The sequence below is a fragment of the Pinus tabuliformis genome, chromosome Q (assembly GCF_031772625.1).
Source record: "Pinus tabuliformis cultivar Carrire ecotype Pingquan chromosome Q, CPIR1, whole genome shotgun sequence".
Taxonomy (NCBI): Eukaryota; Viridiplantae; Streptophyta; class Pinopsida; order Pinales; family Pinaceae; genus Pinus; species Pinus tabuliformis.
Window position 1 is genome coordinate 584,923,444 of NC_142296.1, and position 18,689 is coordinate 584,942,132.

At 42.5% G+C, this 18,689-nt stretch overlaps 1 protein-coding gene across 6 annotated transcripts in view; it reads left to right on the top strand.

The window, feature by feature from the left end:
• LOC149220809 (long chain acyl-CoA synthetase 8-like) overlaps nt 1–18,689 on the top strand; it is a 312,559-nt gene that overhangs the window by 47,354 nt on the left and 246,516 nt on the right. For 5 of the 6 annotated variants that reach the window (XM_089384924.1, XM_089384920.1, XM_089384921.1 and 2 more), the window contains one exon: nt 13,710–13,787. The exons of the other annotated variant lie outside the window; for it this stretch is intronic. In XM_089384924.1, coding sequence (XP_089241050.1) covers nt 13,710–13,787 — 78 coding nt within the window. The remainder of the gene's footprint in view (nt 1–13,709; nt 13,788–18,689) is intronic. 6 annotated transcript variants of the gene reach the window in all.

The following is an 18,689-nucleotide window of genomic DNA, read 5'->3' on the forward strand; positions in this document are numbered from 1 at the left end:
TTTGTTGCAGAAAGATCATGAAGGTTTAGAACATCCTGTGGCATTCTTCAGCAAAACCTTAAGGGACGTCGAACTAAGGTACGATATTATAAAAAAACATGCCTATGCTTTTATCAAATCCTTGAAAGCTTTCAAGATATACATTTTGCACTCCAAGGTAATTGCATATGTGCCCTCTACTTCAGTTAAAGATGTCCTAATGCAGCCAGACGTTGATGGAAGAAGGGCTAAATGGATTGCAAAGCTGATTGAATTCAACATCGAGCTGAAGCCCACCAAACTGGTCAGAGGCCAGGGCCTAGCCAAATTGATGGCTGAAGAAAACTGCAGGATGCTGGACATAAATCTCATAAGCACAGTCTCAGAAGATGGACAGACAGAAGAAACAACTGAATCGGGGCAGAGCCAATCAGTGGCAGAAAATCTAGCTTCTTGTGAATGGTATTCCACAATAGTTCAATTTTTGATGAAGCTAGAAGTCCCTTCAGGCCTAAGTTCAAGCCAAGCCAGAACCATCAAGCTCAGGGCAGCCAAGTACTGCATTCATGAAGACCTGCTCTATTGGAGGGACCCATCTGGAATCCTTCTAAGGTGTCTGGACAAAGAACAATCCATAGAGGTCATGCACCAGTTTCATTCCAGCATTTGCGGAGGACATCACTATTGGAAGACCACAGCTCACAAGATCCTCAGGGCTGGGTATTACTGGCCCACTTTGTTTTCTGATGTCTTTTCATTTGTTAAATCTTGTGATAGGTGCTAGAGGTTTGAGGGAAAGCAGCAGTTGAAGTCCTTGCCTTTGAAACCTATTCATGCTAGTGGTCCTTTTCAGCAGTGGGGCTTGGATTTCATAGGAGAAATCAATCCACATTCTAGTGGCCAGCATAGATGGATCTTAGTAGCCATTGATTACTTCACTAAGTGGATTGAGGCCATCCCTACAAGAAAGGCTGATCATCATGTGGTCATGAAGTTCTTGACAGAGAATATCTTCACCAGGTTTGGCTGTCCACATAAATTAGTCACAGACAATGTAGCAGCCTTCAGGGCAAAAGAGTTGGTGGACATGTGTGACTCAATGGGCATTAAGCTAGTTCATTCCACCTCGTACTACCCTCAAGGCAATGGTCTAGCATAATCTTCCAACAAAAGCTTGATAAGGATAATTAAAAAGTTGTTGGAAGACAACAAAAAGAATTGGGATTCTAAGCTCAAGTATGCATTGTGGGCTGACAGAGTGACCACCAAGAAATCCACAGGGAATTCTCCATTCAAGCTGGTATATGGCACTAAGGCTGTGTTCCCAATTCAGTTAACCCTCCCTGTGGAAAAATTCTTGCAAGAAGAGCAGAATGAGGAAGAAGACATGGCAAAAAGGATCACTGATTTAGCAGAAGTACATCAAGTTAGAGAATCGCTGGTTGAGAAGTCTGCAGCGCATTAGGGAAGAATCAAGGAAGCCTTCGTCAGGAAGGCAAAGACAGACATCTTTCAGGTTGGAAACTTGGTTCTTAAGTGGGATGCACTGAAAGAGAAGAAAGGCAACCATGGGAAGTTTGATTCTTTGTGGATTGGACCTTTTGTCATCACTCAGATCCAAGGGAACAATACTTTCATGCTGCAAAGTATGGAAGGAGAGACAGTCTTTGATGGCCCAGTTAATGGGCGATTTTTGAAAAGTTATGTTGTTTGAGGTGTTCAGGCCTTAAAGTTGTAAATATGTTGTTCTATCAGTTTTAGTGTAGGCCAAATTAGATTCCATGCCCATGGAACACTAGGAATTTTTTGTTGATCTAGTTTTTGAAGGAAAGACAACGGTCTGCAGTTCTTGAGACCTCATAGGGAGGATCTCATCCCCAGAAGGAGCCAGTGTTAGCTCTACTGCATATCCTTGACTTTTAAAGGTCGGAAGTGAGCTTGGTCCTTGGTTATGCTCAAAAGAAGCTCATAACGGTCACTTTCTCCTTTTTCCTTTGCCCCGCTCATTCTCCCTTCATCAGTCCTAAAAACGATTAGTTCCTTTATTGGGTTTGGGTTTGAATAGCTATCGCAAGTCGCATCCATGTGTGTGTAAACGCTGCGCCCCTCGGCTTCCGCCGATGCGATCTGATCGCAGTCGCGCATCACCATACGTAAAGGCCCAAAATTACCCAAAAGCCCAATCCGACGACTCCCTTCGCGCTCGATGAAGCGCCTCGCCGCCCGATCACTTCTCTACCGTCCGATTAGTTCCGCCAAGATTGGACAGCTTTCGCACATTTCGCACCCAAAAAGCGATGGGATGTTAGCGCGCGATGGAGAGTGGTTTCCTCTCTCCTCCGCCACCACGCCTCGCACTCTGAATGGGATCGCGCGACGTTGTCCTTTTACCGCCCATTGTCCTACGGTGGTGCGATCAATACCGCTCACCGCCCGGTCCTTCATCCTCGCCCGATAACCACCGCGCGCTTCCGCCGCTCGACGACTGTTGGATCTGTCCACTTGAGATCCAACGGCCCATGTTCACTTCACCCCCGCTTTTCCCGATAGCCCCTACCAAGGCATCTCCGTCGTCTATCTGCTCGATCCGACGACCAATCTTACTCCTTCATCCGACTAGTCCACCTGCTATGCAGTCCACGTCCCTTGACTGTTCCGTGCACCCAAAGGACAAAGGTGACCAGTCTTCTAGTACTGTTTGCAGTTGCTCCTCAACCACCATATTTAACAAACAGTATGGCCAAGGAGGAAAAGGACGGAGCATGGTCAAATGGCCGCATTTAACAGTTATGGGGCCTCATTGATACAAGCACTCCAGCTGCCGGAGAGGACAATAGAGCACAGGAAAAGTCCAGATTCATCTACGAAAGCAAGCAAACGCACTCCGAAGCTCCATCAGGCAACTAAATGCGGTTGGTGGTCAATGATGACCCCTCCATACCTAGAATGGCCAAGTGCCTTTGTATTAAAACTCTATATACCCAGAAACAAGGGGTAATCAGGGGTTGATAGTTGATGTTTTGATGTAAGGTTCAACTTCTGGAGACTGTAACTATTTTGACACTTGCAGCATCTCGTCTTCATTTTCAGCTAATACAAGCTTCTTTTGCTGTTAATTGCTCACTTTCCATTTCTCCTCTGTTCTAAGCTGTGCTTGATATGCTGTATGCTTGAACTCTTGATTTTTAGCATTAGAGTAGCTGTCATCCTATCTCTGTGTTAAAGACTTGCATGTATCATCGCATAAGTTATTCAGGTTTCTATTCATCTAGTGCCAGAGAGTTGTCATCCTGTCTGTGTATTAGGAGATTAGATTTGCAGACTTCTTTACTGGTTGCAGTCGGCCATCACATGGTCTTGTGCATCTGTTGGTGTGGTCAGTATTCTCCATAATCACCCAATCCTTAAACTGTGAGGAGTTGGCGGTCTAAAGACTTGTAGTCTGGGGGTATTCACGCATGTCTGGAGTGAAACAGAATAGAAGTAGTTATCTGTCTTGGACCAGCATCATTCCTTCCATTCATCCATTTGCAACAAGAAGTTGAATTTATATGTTACCAGGCATCTCCGAGTTACAACCTAGGAGAGTTTCTTGGAATCCTAACAAATTCATTGTGTGTGAAGAGACACATCCATTGGGCTTCTTGAGCCTACATAATGATGAAGCCAACTTGATCAATTTGCACATGTGTGGGAATAAATTCAAAATCACACTTTTGCTTGTCCGAATGAGATGATCTTTATATCAATCTTGGACCTCTCAAAAAGAGGAATCCAATGTAATCATTATCTCCATCAAATGAGTTGTCCCAAGGTGGAATTTGGCCCTAGTTGCCAATTTTAACACTCCCTCTCAACTAGGGAGAATTCCATTATTCCACTAGCCAATCCATTTGTCGACATCATGCCATCCTGTTGTCATGTACCATCCCTGTCATCTCATCTCTGCTCTGCTCAACCATGACGTAATAATGAAGAAGAATCAATCGATAGTGAGTCACAAGACCTTACCGCTCTCCATTGACTAAAGTCAGTCGATAGGTAGAACCTCAAATGGTACCAGATCAAGTTGTTAAACACCATGCATCCTAGACAAAGGGAGTATGACAATGCATGATGCATCCATTGGTAGTGCTATGGTCCCTATCCACGTCTCCCAACTCGTTGGCCAGATAAGAGGTACTTCCCATGAGTCCTGGACTACATCGGTAGGATGTATGCTGGGGCATTAGCTAGAGAAGGTGAACCACTCATCCTGCTCATATGCCATAGGAGAAGGTGAATTGCTCATCCTATGCATATGTCAATTGTAGGGGAAGGTGAACCACTCACCCTGTATACAGTGCACCACATAGGGGAAGGTGAATTGCTCACCCTATGGTCGCTCATAGCTCCATGAAGTACCCTAAGCCCCCAGGAGCTCCCAAAGCTCACTGTCCAACTCAAGCGGGACCCTCATGGGAGGGTCTTTCCACTCCAAGTCTCTCTCGGAAGGCTAAGAATTTGACCTTCCCCAAAGGTTTTGTGAGGATACCTGTGACTTGCTCATCGGTCCTAATACATTGGAGCCTTATTGCTCCTCGTTGTACCATAACTCGAATAAAATGGTACCTGATATCAATGTTCTTGGAGCGGTCGTGGAACATGGGATTCTTTGAAAGGCGAATCCCACTCAGGTTGTTGCAAAAGATCATAGTGGTATCCAACACGTGCTCAAATAACTCACTGAAGAGCTTCCTCAACCAAACAGCTTCACAACAGGTCATACTAGCTGCAATATATTCGGCCTTGGCGGTGCTTAGTGCAACCGCTTTTTGCTTCTTGCTCATCCAAGAAATTGAAACAGACCCTAATGAGAAGCAACATCCACACGTGCTCTTACGATCCACCACACTGCAAGCTCAATCAACATCTGCATATCCATGCAGCCTCAAATTTTCGGCAGTGTATCTTAGTCCATAATAGATTGTTCCTTGGAGATATCTCAAGAGATTCTTAGCAGTAATTCGATGTATGTGATGAGGCTCGACCATAAATTGACTCAACGTGTTCACAGCGAAGCATATGTCAAGACGGGAGTTTACCAAGAATATTAGGGCCCCCACAAGTTGTCTATATTCGGAAAGGTTCGCCAATTCGGGCCCAACAACACTTTCACATAGCTTCTTGAAGTCGAGTTCCATTGGAGTAGACATAGATTTGCAATCCACCATCCCACATCTCTCAAGCAACTTCACAATGTATTTTCCTTGAGAAAGGAAAATCTCACCTGGCTTTTGCCAGACCTCCAAGCCTAGGAAGTAGTGCATCAATCCTAGGTCCTTCATCTCGAACTTGGAAGCCAACTCCCTCTTGCATTGATAAATGAGAGGGTCTGCACCTGTCAGAAAGAGATCATCCACATAAAGGACCAGAATGAGAGGCCTGTCATTTTCAACCTTGAAATATAGGTTAGGGTCAACATCGCTCCTTGTAAATCCCAGCTTCATAAGATAGCTATCAATCCTCTCATACCAAGCCCTGGGGGCTTACTTCAACCCATAGAGGGATTTCTTCAATCTGCATACGTGTGTCCTTCGATCCCGTACTTCGAATCCCTCTGGTTGTTCCAAGTAGACTTCCTCCTCAAGCGAACCATGCAAGAAAGCAACCTTAACATCCATTTGGTGTAGGCTTCATCCTTGAGAGGTAGCAAGAGCTATAACCGAATGGATAGTGGTATATCGAGCAACTGGTGGAAAGATCTCATCATAGTCCCCTTCCTTTTGAGAGAAGCCTCGAGCAACGAACCTAGCCTTGTATTTTTCAACACTCCCATCAGCTCCATGTTTCATTTTGTAAGGCCATTTAGATGTGACCACAAACTTGTCCTTGGGTCTAGGAACCACATCCTAGACATCATTCTTCATGATGGATTCATACTCCTCATTCATCACATCCTTCCATACTTGATGTTTCATGGCTTCTTCGAACGTACAAGGCTCAGATTGAACAATGGTACTCATGGCAGCAAGGTATCCTTGATACCTGGTGGGCTTCTTACTTTCACGAAATGTCCCTCTTGGAGCAATATGCTTTTCAACATCTTCGAGAGTGTCTTTGAGCCACAACAGTCTTTTCCTTGAGGTAGAGGGATCACTAGGAGGTGGATCAATGGGATCCATTGGACCTTCAACATCGGGCATAGGCTCATCGGACGAAGGTTCTTCCTGCTTTCCTGTAGCATCATCATTTTCTTTTCCTGGAATGGGGAGATCTCTGGCTTTCCCAAGAGCAGTGTCTTCATTGAATGTAACATCATGGCTTACTTCCACATCTCGTTGACCAGGCACATAGATTCTATATGCCTTTGAGTTTTCACTGTAGCCCACAAAAGTTCCTTTCTTCTCGCATGCTCCCAACTTGTTTCTCTTCTCTTTAGGCACATGAAAATATACGGGACAACCAAATATTCTAAAATGAGAAACATCAGGTTTCTTACCAGTGAAAACTTCTTCGGGTGTCTTGAAATCCAATGCTTGATGTGGACACTTATTTTGAACATATACGACGGTATTTGCAACTTCTCCCCATAAGAACTTCGGTAGACCTAGATCATGAAGCATGGCACGGGTGGCTTCCATGATCGTTTGATTCTTTCTTTCAACAACTCCATTTTGCTCGGGAGTGTATGCAACGATTGTCTCCCTCTTAATGCCAGCTTCTCTACAATAGTCATTGAATTCATTTGATTCATATTTGGTCCCATTGTCGGTCCTCAATATTTTGATCTTCTTCCCTGTTTGATTCTCCACCAAGGCTTTGAAAGCACATAACCATTTGAATACTTCATCCTTCTTCTTCAAGAAATAGATCCATGTTTTGCGAGAGAAGTCATCCACAAAAATAACATAATATAAGTATCCTCCTAATGATGTTACGGGCAACATACCAGATAGGTCAGAATGGACCAGTTGAAGAATATCAAAAGTTTGAATTTTGCTTGAGGGGAATGGTCCCCTTGTAAGTTTCCTAGCTGCACAACCCTGGCAAACACCTTCGTGATTCATGTTGAAATCGGGCATACCTGTGACCATCAAATCTCCGGTGCCACAATTTGGATTGAAGAGAAGTGTCGCAAGACATGGCTCCAAAGGACTTCCTCCAACTTGATAAAGATCATCAACCCTAAATCCAAGTGTAAATGCATCTTTAGGGTTTCTTTGCCAAAGACATACCTTTCCATCAACGAATGCTACCTTGAAGCCTTTATCTTCCATTGCAGAAATAGATACCAGGTTCTTCTTCAAATCGGGCACATATAATACTTCTTGTAGATGGATGGTTTGACCTTGATTCAAGTGAAGAGTGACGGTACCTATTCCTTTCACGGGATAGGTGGCATTATCTCCAAGTATGATTTGCAAGTTAGTCTTCTTTTCAACCAAATTTGAGAGGGCCTCTTTGTACCCAGTGAAGTGCCTTGAGGCTCCACTATCAATCAGCCAATGATCCAATGTATTTGGAGGAGAGGCAGTAGATAAAGTGGAAATAAGATAAAATTCATTTTGTTTTTCTACAACATTGCTTTCCTAATACCTGGAATTTCTTGATCTTTTAGGAGGACGACCATTTCCATATAGAGTAGCGAGAGCATTTATCTTTCCTTTGTTGTTGAACTTGTTACTTTTATTGCCATTGCCTTTGTAGTTGTTGTGGTTGTTGTTGTCATCATCCCTTGGAGTATCCTTCTTGTGAGGACACTCTCTAGTATAGTAGCCAAACCTGTTGCAATTGAAGCATCTTCCTTTTCTTCCTTCTTTGGATCCTGACTTAAATCCTTGACCTTGTCTCCTTGGACCAACATTGTTTTTCCTTTTAGCATGAGCAGAGAAAGTGGTAGGATCATTTCCATTTGAGGGCTTATCTCTCTCCATCATCCTTATCTTGAGTGCATCTAGCCAATAATTCATCAAAACCTGAAATCTTGTCATTGTTGAGAATGGTGGTGTTGAACACATCCCATGCTCTTGTAAGACCTCCAAGTGCAATAAGAGTGAGCTCCTTGTCACCAACAACTTCTCCGATAGATAGGAGATCATTCTTGATTTCAGTAATCCTCATGAAGTAGGATTGAATGGACTCTCCTCTATCCATCTTGATGTTTTTCAACTTGTTCTTGAGAAAGAGGACTTGATTTGCATTGTTTACTTTGAACATCCCAACCAGCTTGTCATACATATCCTTAGATGTTTCCAAATCAGAAATATAGGCAACCAAAGGCTTGTGAATGGAATCTACAATAATTTTCTTAGCTTTGACCTCACCTGTACTTTGTTTTTGCAGCAGTGGGTGCATTTGAAGGAGCCTCCACCACTCTTCCCTTTACATAGTCCATAAAATCATTCTCTTCCAAAGTCAAATCCAGAGACATCTTCCATGCATGATAGTCGAATTTGTCCTTGAGCTTGTCCTCGGATTTGAAGTATGATGTAGTCGTCATTAAAGCTAGCTCAAAATTCTTATCCAACAACTTTCCTTAGTGATTGCTTTTCTCACTCTTGCTTAGGCTTTGTCTTCACTTGGACTTTGATACCATGTTAATTTTAGTTAAAAATAGTATGTTCTATGCTTAGCACAATTTACTTCAATGTTCCTTTAGTAGTCCAATAACAATTTCCAATTTCCAATAGCAATCACAATAATCACATTGCCAGTAAAGGAAGATAGAACATAAAAAAAACTGCAAAAGACAAACCAAGACAAGAGGACACTAGATTTGGCGGATGCTAGGGAAAACCTCCATGTGGGGAAAACCCTTTGATCAATTCTTCTTATTATTAAATCAAAATTTCAGAAGAGAGAGAGTACAAAAGTCAAATAGACTTGCCCAATACAAAGTCAAAACAACCCTGTAAATTTCTGCAATCAACTACAGTCAAACTTCAGCCCTAACTAGAAAGTCAACGCTGGTCAAAACAACAATTCTTCCTTGAAGCAACTCGATCTTCCTTGGTCAAAGGAGTGAGAAGACTGTTGTAATTTTCTGCGGTCAAACAGCAGTCAAACCTGAAGTCAACACAGGTCAACCAACCCAGAAATCATCGGTTTTTGTGCCCAACAATGCGGCTTGGAAAAATCAAATCTTTGACCCAAAAATCAAAGTCAAACTTAGTAAAAAATGCCTTGGTCAACGCTAGTCGAAGTTGTCCTTAAAGTCTGAAATTCCCCCGGTAATTTCTACCCAGAAAATATGTCCTCCTAGCTGCATGTGTGAGAGAGAGAGAGAGGCTTCCCAAGAGCTGTATGAACTAATCTAATGAAGAGAGAGAGAAGAATGTGTGAGTGATGGATGTCCAAATGAGGTGTGAGGTCTCTTGTATTTATACAATTCGTTGTGGGTGAAGAGACACATCCATTGGGCTTCTTGAGCCTACATAATGATGAAATCAGCCTGATCAATTTGCACATGTGTGGGCATAAATTCAAAATCACACTTCTGCTTGTCCGATTGAGATAATCTTTATATCAATCTTGGACCTCTCGAAAAGAGGAATCCAATGCAATCATTATCTCCATCAAATGAGTTGTCCCAAGGTGGAATTTGCCCTAGTTGCCAATTTTAACAAGTTGACCATGCATTCCCGATCCTCCATTCTTCAAGCGTATTATCCTTCTCCAATATTGTGCCCTTTAGCTTCTTGAGTTTTTCCTTTATTTCTAAGAGGTCTCCTGCAAATCCGCAACTTCTTTGTACTTGTTCAACTCCCCCATCCAATCTTGGGTGTCACTACTTTCATCATCCTCTCGTGTTATGGTATCTGTAGATAATGAGGACTGTGCTTCATCAACTCTTTCTTCTTCTACTGGTTCCTCCTCAGTTGGCATGTTTTCTTCTTGGGGCATGGCATTAACCCCATGCTCCACGGTTTCACCTACTCTTTTGTCCTTAGCACCCTTTGACTGCAAGAAATCTTTTCTTTTACCAATTCCTCTCTAGTGACCAATTGTTCTCCTTTTTTGTTGTGATGGATAATTTTGCTTCCTTATGTTTTGGTTCTTACCCTAGTTTGCATAACGTGTGACCTGTAACCCCATTGAATTTAGATCTCTTTTAGTTAGTTGCCTTTCTAACCATTTAAGGTCGAGCTCAATCAATCTTCCCAAGAGTACATGAGCAACTAGTGAAACAACCTGCTCTTTCCTCCATATAGCCAACACATTTGATTGCAGCTACTTGCAAATGACATCATCATCACCTAAAACAAAGACAATATTTTGCATTTTGGCTTTTACAATGCTCGGATGATATTCTCTGATGTTGGTGAATAAATAATGGAATATCTGGAAAATCAAATTATTATAGTCTTGATTGAAGTTTTGAACATGATGGCACACAGTTTAGTTTTGGCCACCATATCCAAGATCTTGAGTTTCTTACCAATGGTAAGATCCTCGATATCCTGCAATCCTTGGAAACTTTCCACAATCAGCTGTAACACCCTTCTTAGAATGTCATCATTGTAGGGAGGAACAGGAGCAATTATCCTTATGATCTCATAGAGGCAAGAAGCAATTGCATGTCTTACCTCCTTACAAGGATGTTCCATAAACTATGCTGAATCAAGGCAAGCATGGATGGCTTCACTTCCCAACTTAATATCCTCCAATCAGATTGGGCTACTTTGGACAAGCATGTGTCTAACTCCTCCAACTTAGAGAGAACATCCCTTGTCTTCATAAACTTCAAATTTGATCCAAGGACAAAAAGCCAATTTCCCACGTCCTTTTTTTTTGTAGATACCTCAACTGCTTTTGTGAGAGAGTAATATGGACTCCTTTGGAGAAGGGTTTGTTGATTTGTCTTGTTCTTTGCTCCATAAGAGCATCACTGCCCAAAGAACCAATTGATGTATTATTGAACTATTGTTGCTTTCCCACCAAGTTATTTATGGCATTTGTGATGCGTTCTAAGGCATGTTTCCATCTGTAGTCCATGAGCAAATTTTCAAATTCCACCTTTACAAATAGCCAACATGCCAATCCATTTAATTTAATTCATAATTCTTTTATCAATTTTTTCAGAAAACCTCCAGAAGTAATTTTGCTGAAAAATTAATAAATTCCAACAAAAATTGGACAACTGGTAAATCACAAATTTTTCATTGGAAAAACGTCACAACAGAAAAGCCAACCAATTTTATTAAGAATACTTAGGGATCTTTTTTTTTGACATGGCAAATTTAATAAGCTACTACAATAAGGCAACTTCTCCACAAATAAACTTAGTTGCTGCAATAAACCCAACCTCTCCACCAATAAATTTAGTCTAGCAAAACAAATTTGGCCCAACAAGAGAAATTCAGCCCAACAAGAGAAATTCAACTCAACATAATAAATTCGGCCCAACAAGATAAAGCCTATTAAAATAAATTTGACACAACAAGATAAATTTGGCATAGCAAGATAAATTCGGCCTGGTAAAATAAATTTGTTCCAGTAAGATAAATTTGGCCTAGTAAAATGAACTCTGCCTAACAAGGTAAATTCGGCCTAGCAAGAAAAAATCTGCCAAACAAGATAAGTTCTGCCCAACAAGAGAATTTTGATCCATCAAAATAAACTTGGCTTCGACAAATAAACTCGGCCTTGTTAATTTTTGGATGGTATAGTAGCATCAAACAATTGTTCTAGTCTTAGATGGTGCTGAGAGGCTAAGGAACACAAGATTTTCAATACCCAGAAATGGTTTCACGAGATATGACTCCGAAACACCTTAATTAAATTAATTAGCCAATAATTAAATTATTTCCTAAGTCTAACTTAGGGAAGTTGGTTAATTAAAGTTAATTAATTAAGGATGTTCGAGATTGCTCTAGAGACTTCTATTGATGAAGTCTAATTGATCTTAGCTATTGATGAAGATTTAATCTTGGCCATTGAAGTCTCAATGAGAGATTATAAGAGCAACTCGAAGGGATGGAGAGAGACACATTGAGCATCAGTTTCTTTGTCGATTGAGCTACCTAGTTCGCAGAAAGTGAGGGCGTAGTTTGAGCTAGAGGTAGATCATTAGAGAGAGGGAGCAACAGAAAATTCAGGAGGATTCTAGGGAATTTTCCAATGTTTCTCCAATGCTGGAATGGTGGGAGAAAGGAGGTCAAATTATCTGTAGAGAGGGATGCAAAAGCCAGTGCGAGCAGCCAAAAACCCTAGTGTGAGTTGCCAGAGGCCAGGGGATCATTTGGAAGGCAGAGCGAATGTTTTCCAGGGGCAGAGGGAGGTTGGACGGTTCACTTGGAGCCAATTTGCAGGCAATGCGAATTATCCAGGACAAGCAGTGCGAATTATAGGCAGAGCAAGCTTGCTAGTGCGGGGTTCAAGCAGGCCAATGGATCCAGATTGATTGCAGAAGGGAGAAATCTTCTCCATATTATTTTTGCCAGATATTTGCTGAAGGATTGCCAGTTGGGCATCTAGATTATTGTACTCTCAGAATTTGTTGCATAATAATAAAATAAACCCTCATCTGCTGCACCAATTTTCCCTATGGCTTTTTTTCAGGGAATTTTTAGTCCAAAAATATTGGTGTCAGTTTTATTGTGTGTGCATCTATTTCTTAATTCCTTATTTACTTCCGCAACGTATTTATTTTGTGAAGAATTGTAGTGTGATTTATTCGTTAATTGCCGTAAACAATTAAACTGCTAATCAGTTAGGAGAATAAATTCCAGTTGTTGCAATTTCAAGGAAATTTCACATGGTATCAGAGCATTGCTAATCAAATTGGAGGCTCAGTGGAGAAAGATTAGTAGATTGTGCAGTTTCAGAGGGCAATCTAAAGCACAGAATTCAGATTTGTGTAGGCTAGCTAGACAGTGCGAATTGCTAGAGGCAGAAATTCGATTTCCAGTTCAGGATGGATGTTACAGATCCATTTGGGCACATCAATCCCATAATCCAGATCAGTGTTTTAGGGCTCATCAAACCCTAATTTCGGTTGCTTCATGCCCTAAACAAGTCACCCCTTTGAATGCCTCCCTCCCAGACAGTTTCATGACTTGAAGACATCCAAAAATAGCCTCTAGAGGGACCAGCGCAAGTAAGCCCTTGTAAAGGTGCGCTGCAGAGCACTTGAGTCCATTACCAGAGTGCTCTGCAGAGCACTTAGGCTTCTTTTCACCTGCGCTAGGCGAGAATGAGCAAAATTCACATAGGGTTTGGGGAATATTCTTTTATTTTGGATTCATCTAGAATGTTCCCTCACCTATCAACTCCTATGAGCTCGAAAATGGATGAGGAATGAGTTAAGGTGCATCCTATCCTCTCATCCCTTCCTCCATGGAACTAATTCTAAGTATGGAAGGCCATTCAATGCCACCATTTATGACAAGACCTTCTTCATCTTCCGATAAATTGACCACTCATCTAAGTGATCAGGGGCTAGATTATGTTGAATTGTAAGGAGATAATGCTGTTGTGAGACTTGGCTTTGAAGCAAGTATTGTAATGCTACAAGTTTGTCATGCTTTTGATGTGATGTGGATGGGATCCAAGCTGAAGGAATGGATTTGAATCAGACACCAATGGTTGTAATTCCTTCTTTTATCTAATCAAGTGTTTGAACCTTTCTCCCATATGTTTGTATAGTTTCATAACGCTTATATGTGTGAATTGTATCAGATTCCTTTCACTTATATTTAGTAGATCGTGTGCTTTGATCGATTCTTTGTTTTATGTTGTGTTTACAGGTACTTCTCAAGCGTATTAAGTACGGGAAGGAGCGACAGGATCGATACAAGGGAGACGAGAGGAAAGCGGAACTACAAGTAGGTCTTCTCATCTTCTCATCTTATCTATTGCTTATAGGAAAAGTCTAAAACACTTTAAACTGTTGTTCTAGATATAGCTACTTATCTAGGGAATTAGTATTTATCCGTAGATAGCAAATTCTCCAAAACAATGGAGGAAAAGTTCGATTTGCCTCAGGAGCAATAGCAATAGGCAGTGTTGTTGCTATATATAGGGTTCTGATGAGCAGATCTGGGTGCAAAAGATTTACATGAGGGCTTTGCAGTTGCAGATTTGTGCTGGGGAGGAAGAGAAAAGCACACAAAAATTATACCCAGGACTTATCTAGTAAAATTCTCAGATTTCTCCAGTATGGCCGCAGAGAGATTCAACATTCAAGAGGCTACAAATTTGTCTTCCAGATTGGAGGATGAATTCACTCAGATAGCTTGCCTCTCTAGCTCAACTTCACAGGGAGTCTGGTACATAGACAGTGGAGCATCAACTCATATGATAGGAGTTAGAGAATACTTCTCCAGCTACAAGGAGGAGTAAATGAACTTCTAGATTAAGACAAGAAACAAAAGTAAAGGTACTTCAGTTGGAGTGGGTATTATCGAGATTTAGAGGGAGTAAGGAGAAACCACCAGTGCTACAGATGTGTTGCATGTGCCCAGTTTGTGTATGAACCTAATTTCAGTGTCCCAACTACAGGATAAGGGATTTGATGTCTACTTTGTAGGGAAGAAGGTTATGTGTAGAAGGAAGGCATATATTATGAGGATACCTTCGCCCCAGTTGCTAGATATACTTCCATCCAGTCCATTATATCTCTAGTAGCACAAATGGGATAGTAGATTCACCATATGGATGTTAAGACAACTTTCTTGAATAGGGTGATAGAGGAGGAAGTATACATTGAATAACTAGAGGGCTTCGAAACACATGAGGGGCACACATGTGTGCAGATTGAAGAGAGATCTATACGAGCTCAAACAGGCTCCTAGGGCGTGGTATTGTCAGATTGACAGCTACTTGCAGAAAATGGGATTTGTCAGGAGTGACGTAGATCCCATCCTTTAGTATTTGATGGTAGAAAGTGAGCCACTCATCTGTGTTGTATGTGGATGACCTCTTTCTGACTGGGTCATCAGGGATCATATAGGACAAGAGGAACCTGGCAGCATAATTTGACATGAAGGATCTAGGATTGATTCATTACTTCCTAGGCATGAAAGTATGGCAGAGGGACAGGGAGATCTTCCTTGGTCAAGGGAGATACCCTACAAAAATTCTAAAGAGGTTCAAGATGCAGGACTGTAGGCCTAAGTCTACACCTAGGGATGTAGAGGAGTTCATTGGAGCTCCTAGGATGAACAAGAGAGAATGTAGATAGCTAGACAGGTATCAAGTTTTGGTGGCATAGGTTGTTGAACCTTCCAGCTATAAGGAGGCTGCACAACATCAAGTGTGGGTAGGTGCCATGGTAGAGGAGTATAGCTCTATCATGAGGAATGATGTGTGAGAGGAGTGTCGAGACTTGTGGATAGCTCAGCTGTGGGCTCTTGGTGGATCTACATGATCAAGTATGCTGCAGATAGTAGCGTGGAAAAGTATAAGGCGAGGTTTGTGGCAAAGGGATATGCGCAGAAGGAAGGCATAGATTTTGAGGAGACCTTTGCCCTAGTTGCCAGATTTCCATTCGGTCTGTTATATCTCTAGCAGCACAGATGGGACGACAAATTCACTAGATGGACGTCAAGACAACTTTCTTGAATGGGGTGATAGAGGAGGAAGTATACATCGAATAGCCAGAGGGCTTCGAGACACATGAGAGGGGCACACGTGTGCAGATTGAAGAGAGCTCTATATGGGCTCAAACAAGCTCCCAGGGCGTGGTATGGTTGGATTGACAACTACTTGCAGAAAATGGGATTTGTCAAGAGTGATGCAGATCCCAACCTTTACTATTTGATGGTAGAGGGTGAGCCACTCATCCTAGTGTTTTATGTGGATGACCTCTTTCTGACTAGGTCATTAGGGCTCATAAAGCACTGCAAGAGGAACCTTGCAACAGAATTTGACATGAAGGATCTGGGATTGATGCATTACTTCCTAGGCTTGGAAGTATGGCAGAGGGACAGGAAGGCCTTTCTTGGTCAAGGGAGATACACTACAGATATTTTGAAGAGGTTCAGGATGTAGGAATGTAGGCTTATGTCTACGCATATGATTACGAACTGGAGGAAGATCTATGCATCATAGGACGAGGATGTTGACCCAACCTTGTATAGACAACTTATTGGTTCTTTATGTATCTTGTCAACACTAGGTCAGATATCTGCTTCGCGGTCAACACTCTTAGTCAGCGTATGGTGGAACCTAAGGGAGTGCATTGGACAACAACGAGGCATATACTAAGGTGTTTGCGCAACATGATTGAGTATCGGCTGAGGTATACTCAAGGTGATGGTGTCAAGCTATGTGGTTATATAAATGCATATTGGGCAGACAGTTGAGTGGATCGGAAGAGCACTTCTGTAATGTCCCGTTTCAAAGATATTCCCCAAAACCCCAGTAAACTCCAACCAAATACGCACAAATAGTATAATAACCGGGAAACTCAAAATGATAAAATAACAGTGGTGTAACATATAATAATATAAGCATGAAATATAAGTAGATACTTGAGAAATGTAGAGAGAAATGCTAAGCCATTTTATTATACTGAGTAATGGAATGAGTACAGGAGGTGATCAGAAGGATGGCACCTCGACTTGCACCAGGCAAGTGAAGAAATACACTCAAAATAACAAAGGAATGGCCTCTCTCTGAATTGTGTGGATGCTGCTAGAGAATTGCCGTGCTGCTGCTACTACTGGAAATCAAATGAGGATTTGGGGCTGTTCCCCTCCTCAGAAAATGTTGAAACTCTGGAATCCACCCCTACTCAGAAAACCCAGAAAAACCCAGAAAGCTTTTCTGAAATGGCCGACCCCCGAAAATCGCCCCCTTGGGGAATCACGCAATCCCTCAAGGCCCTGCGTTGCCACTGAGTAGAATCCTCCAAAATACTGCCTGAAACTCTGCCAAACCACTCCAATATGCAAGAGTTGATCCCTTGCTCAATATCCCAGCTCAACTCCTCCACAAATCCTCAATCCGGAATTTCTCCGAGAAGAACTACGTCCCTCTCTCTCAAGACTGCGCAGTCTTCCAATGCTCAACTCCACCACAATGCCAAAGATCAAAACTACTGCAAAAAGACTGCTGAAAATACCTTGCCCGAGTAGGCACTCGAAGTCCCCCAGGGCTAAGGGTGAGATCTCCGAACGGAGACACTCAGTGCACTAAACAGTGCTGCAGACAGGCTAAACAGCCAGTGTGCTCCAAGTTGAAGTGACTAGCTCAAATGCTCATAATCGAATGCCAAAATGAGGAGGCTCCTCTCTCCTTTATAGCATTGGCCTCTCTCAATCCCAAGGCTCACCTCCTCTAACATAATCTCCTCTTGCCATGTGTTCCTTTTCCCATTTGCGCAGTCCCTCCAAGTGTCTGCGTGGGCCCCATCTCTGCGTGGTCCTTTGGTCCCCTTGGCTCCCCTTTAAGTCACAACATTGTGCTACTAGGAATGACTTTTATTCTAAAAGTGAGTTATGTCCCCTTTTCCTCACTTTTTTTATTTACAAATAACTATAGAAGGCGAAATTGAGCAAAATCGAATATTCCAATTAGCCATGGCTAATTAGGAATATTACAGTCTCCCCCGGCAAAATGTTGCTTGTCCTCAAGCAACTGAAGTGATGGATGCTGCAAAATTTTCTCACTCTCCCAAGTGGCATCCTCATCTGGCAAATTCTTCCACCTCACCAAGAATACTCGGATTGTCCTGTTCCGTAGCTGCCTCTCCCTGGTATCAATAATAGCCTCTGGCTGCAACACCAAATGCCCCTCATCATCCGTGGGTGGTATCTCATCTGTCACTGTCACATGCTGCCCCAATGCCTTCTTCTGGCATGATACATGAAAGACGTTATGAATCTTGCTGCCTTGGGGCAGCTCCAACTCATACGCAACCTGTCCAATCCTGTGTTCTACCCTGTATGGCCCATAAAAGTGGGGCTTGAGCTTCTCAACCCCCTTCTGCTTCAGTGACGACTGTCAGTATCGCTGTAATCGTAGGTAGACCAAGTCTCCTACCTCAAACTGTCTCTCCACCCGACCCCTGTCAGCATACAGCTTCTACTGGTTCTGCGCTGTAGCCATATTATCCTTGAGAGCTCAGAGAATATCCTGACTCTCTTGGATCCAAATCTTGGCTCTCGGAGCCTTGCTAGCACCAAACATCACGTCAGCAAAAGATAAAGGATGATATCCACACAAAGCATAGAATGGTAACATACCGATGGACATGTGATGTGTAGTGTTGTAGCAATACTCTCCTAGATGTAGCCACTTCAGCCATGCTCACTGCTGCCCACTGGCATAGTCACGCAAGTAGCCCTCCAACCACTTGTTAACTATCTCTGTCTGTCCGTCTGTCTATGGGTGATATCTGGTACTCGGTGTCAACTCTGTCCCCACCAACCGAAAAAGCTCCTGCCAAAACCCACCCATAAAATGGTTGTCCCTGTCACTGGTGATGGTCTTAGGAAGACCATGTAGCCTGAAAATCTCTTTGAAGAACAGCTCGGCCACCTGCGCTACTGTGTAGTGTGCGGATATGGCGAAAAAGTGGGAGTACTTTGTCAGCTGATCAACGACGACAAAGATGCAGTCCTTGCCTTGTACCACGGGTAACCCTGTGATGAAGTCCATCGAAATACACTCCCATTTCCCCTTCGGAATGGGAAGAGGCTGCAATAGTCCTGCTGGATGGTTCATCTCCCCCTTGTTCCTCTGGCAAACATCGCATTCCCAGACATGTTGGAGTACGTCCT